General features: G+C 43.2%; 1 protein-coding gene across 2 annotated transcripts in view; it reads right to left on the bottom strand.

Annotated features, from left to right (window-relative positions):
* Positions 1-368: 368 nt before the first annotated feature.
* Positions 369-2,500, bottom strand: part of tfr2 (transferrin receptor 2) — a 27,789-nt gene continuing 25,657 nt past the window's right edge. For both annotated transcript variants that reach the window (XM_063186576.1, XM_063186577.1), the window contains one exon: positions 369-1,940. In XM_063186576.1, the coding sequence (XP_063042646.1) occupies positions 1,698-1,940 (243 nt within the window). In that variant the 3' untranslated portion in view covers positions 369-1,697. The remainder of the gene's footprint in view (positions 1,941-2,500) is intronic.

Here is a 2,500-nt window from a genome sequence, read left to right as displayed (position 1 = left end):
CTCATCTTGTCCCACTGACCAATTAAAACCCATGTGGTTTGAAAATGGCAGACGTCATAAAAAAAACTGTTTAAAAAGTCTTTGCGCACATCCACTCTCTTGTAAATTAATTACAAGGGTCTTAAAGGGGTCATTTGAAATAAAAGGGACCAATAATTTCCCTTTGAGTTGTGAACTTAAAGGGGTCATTTGAAATAAAAGGGAAGTCAGTGAAATGACTGTGACAAGGATGGCAAATGCTGAGCAACACGTTAGAGTCTAGAGGAGAAGACACTAGCTGTGTTGTAGGTTATACCATGCAGAGATGGTACCAGACTGGGCCCCAAGCATGCACACACACTCACAAACAACATGACAATTTTGTAATGCAACAAGAATAAAAGACTTTATTGGTCCACCGCAGTGACACAGACAGACAGATACAAGGGCAAATTCCCCGCCACAACATAAAGCCAACACAGAGAAAGCCCTGACAAATGTCCCCACCCCCCTGTCACTGCTGAACCAAAAGCTACGGCACTACAAGTTGATTGATAGCAGATGCTGCTTTGTGATTTGACGACAGTATGACTGTCATAATTATGAGGGACCCTGCCCCCGATAATTACTGTTGACATTGGTAACAAACTTATTATCACTTGGCAATAAAAAAGGATCATGTAAATAATTACCAATAATAATTGCATGTTAATCAAAGACAGAAACAAAGAGGGTTATTCCATGTCAATTCATACGTCTTCCTCAGGGGACCCTTGATTTGCTTGATATGTCATGTACAAGTAACTGTTCATGGACTAACTCAGGCACACAAAGTTCATTCAACAGGGTCACGCAAGGAGATCCGAGAGAATTGTCTGAATTGATATCGAATAACTCAAGACTACGAAACTAAGGAAATGTAACATAAACTGTACAAAGACTCTGTAACTGTAATCAAGGTGCAACATTATATTAACAGACAGGGCAGTGTGGAAGTTGCATAAGCTGCCTGGTGTATAAGCATTCTTGAATGCAACTCACTGACATCACACATGTTTTTGAAGAACATTTTCTGAAGCCAGTACATTACCTAAAGATGACATCTAAAGTCAGCATAAGAAATTCTGTGCTTATCTATGTACTTATTTTAAGGTGTTCCAGACATGGTGAAAAGGGACCTAGGAAAAACTGTGAGTGTTAAAGTCATCTTTGGTCTTCCACATGTGTGGGAGTTTGTATGAAACATTCTAGAATGTTCTGGAAAATTCTGACGGTTGATTGAAGGTTCCACATGGTGTTGTCGATGTTCCACAGATCCCCGTTGGCCGGCTGCTGTTGAAAGTGAGCCTTGTCAAAGAGCTGCGGCTGAATCTGAATACTTTGCTCTAAATTCATGGACGATTCTGGAAAGTTCTAGAAGATGCTGGAAGGCTCTGGGTGCCAGGTGAGAAAATGTTCTATCTATATAGTGTTACTGAGACAGTTCAGAAGTGTTCCTCTAGGAGGATGTTTGGTTGATCTTCCACATGTATGTATGAAATGTTCTGGAATGTTGCTAGATGGAAGGTTCCGGAAAGGTTCTAGATGGTGTTGACAATGTTCAGAGTGAAAATGTCCTATCTACTAGAGACTGTTGTTGATCCAGAGACGATTTAGAGGTGTTCCTAAAGGTGTTCTGGAATGTTGGTTGGTGGAAGGTTTCTGGAAGGTTCTTAGAACTAGATGGTGTTGTCAATGTTCCACACGTCTCCGCTCAGCGCGTTGGCTGCCCCCTGCAGCGTCCAGGTGAATAGGGCTAGCTGCTGGCGAAAGCGGGCCTCGTTGAAGAGCTGCGGCTGGGTGTGGAGCAGAGACAGGTGCTCGGCCAGCGCGCCCAGCGTATGGTTGCCACGGCCGTGCAGAATGTGCCGGAACGGCGTCTCTACCGCCGACACATACTGGGACAGGAAGTAGTATTCCACCTGCAGGAAATGAAAGGAATAACACACACGTACGTGAGGGGATGGAGGAGTGTTGCTGTTCTCTATGTAGTGTGTGCATGTGATGCATGTGTGCATAGGTGTGTGTGTGTGTGTGTGTGTGTGTGTGTGTGTGTGTGTGTGTGTGTGTGTGTGTGTGTGTGTGTGTGTGTGTGTGTGTGTGTGTGTGTGTGTGTTTTATTTACCCTCATGATGCGTGTGTTGTATAGGTGTGTGTGTGTGTGTGTGTGTGTGTGTATGTGTGTGTGTGTGTGTTTATTATTTGCATTTACACTTATTTTTCTGTATATCTCCTGTGCACTTATCTGCTAGTGATGTTGGCTATAATTATGTCCTCGTTTGAAAGTGGGTTTGCTTATAAAGCGTCTGCCAAATGCAATGTAATGTAATGTAATGATGTAATGTAATATTATACCCTCATGATGTGTGTGCTGTATAGTCGTGTGTGTGTGTGTATGTGTGTGTGTGTGTGTGTGTGTGTGTGTGTGTGTGTGTGTGTGTGTGTGTGTGTGTGTGTGTGTGTGTGTGTGTGTGACATACCC

Source organism: Engraulis encrasicolus, chromosome 21, assembly GCF_034702125.1.
Source record: "Engraulis encrasicolus isolate BLACKSEA-1 chromosome 21, IST_EnEncr_1.0, whole genome shotgun sequence".
Lineage (NCBI taxonomy): Eukaryota > Metazoa > Chordata > Actinopteri > Clupeiformes > Engraulidae > Engraulis > Engraulis encrasicolus.
The sequence above is the reverse complement of the archived record's forward strand: the minus strand, read 5'-3'. Positions and strand labels throughout refer to the sequence as shown.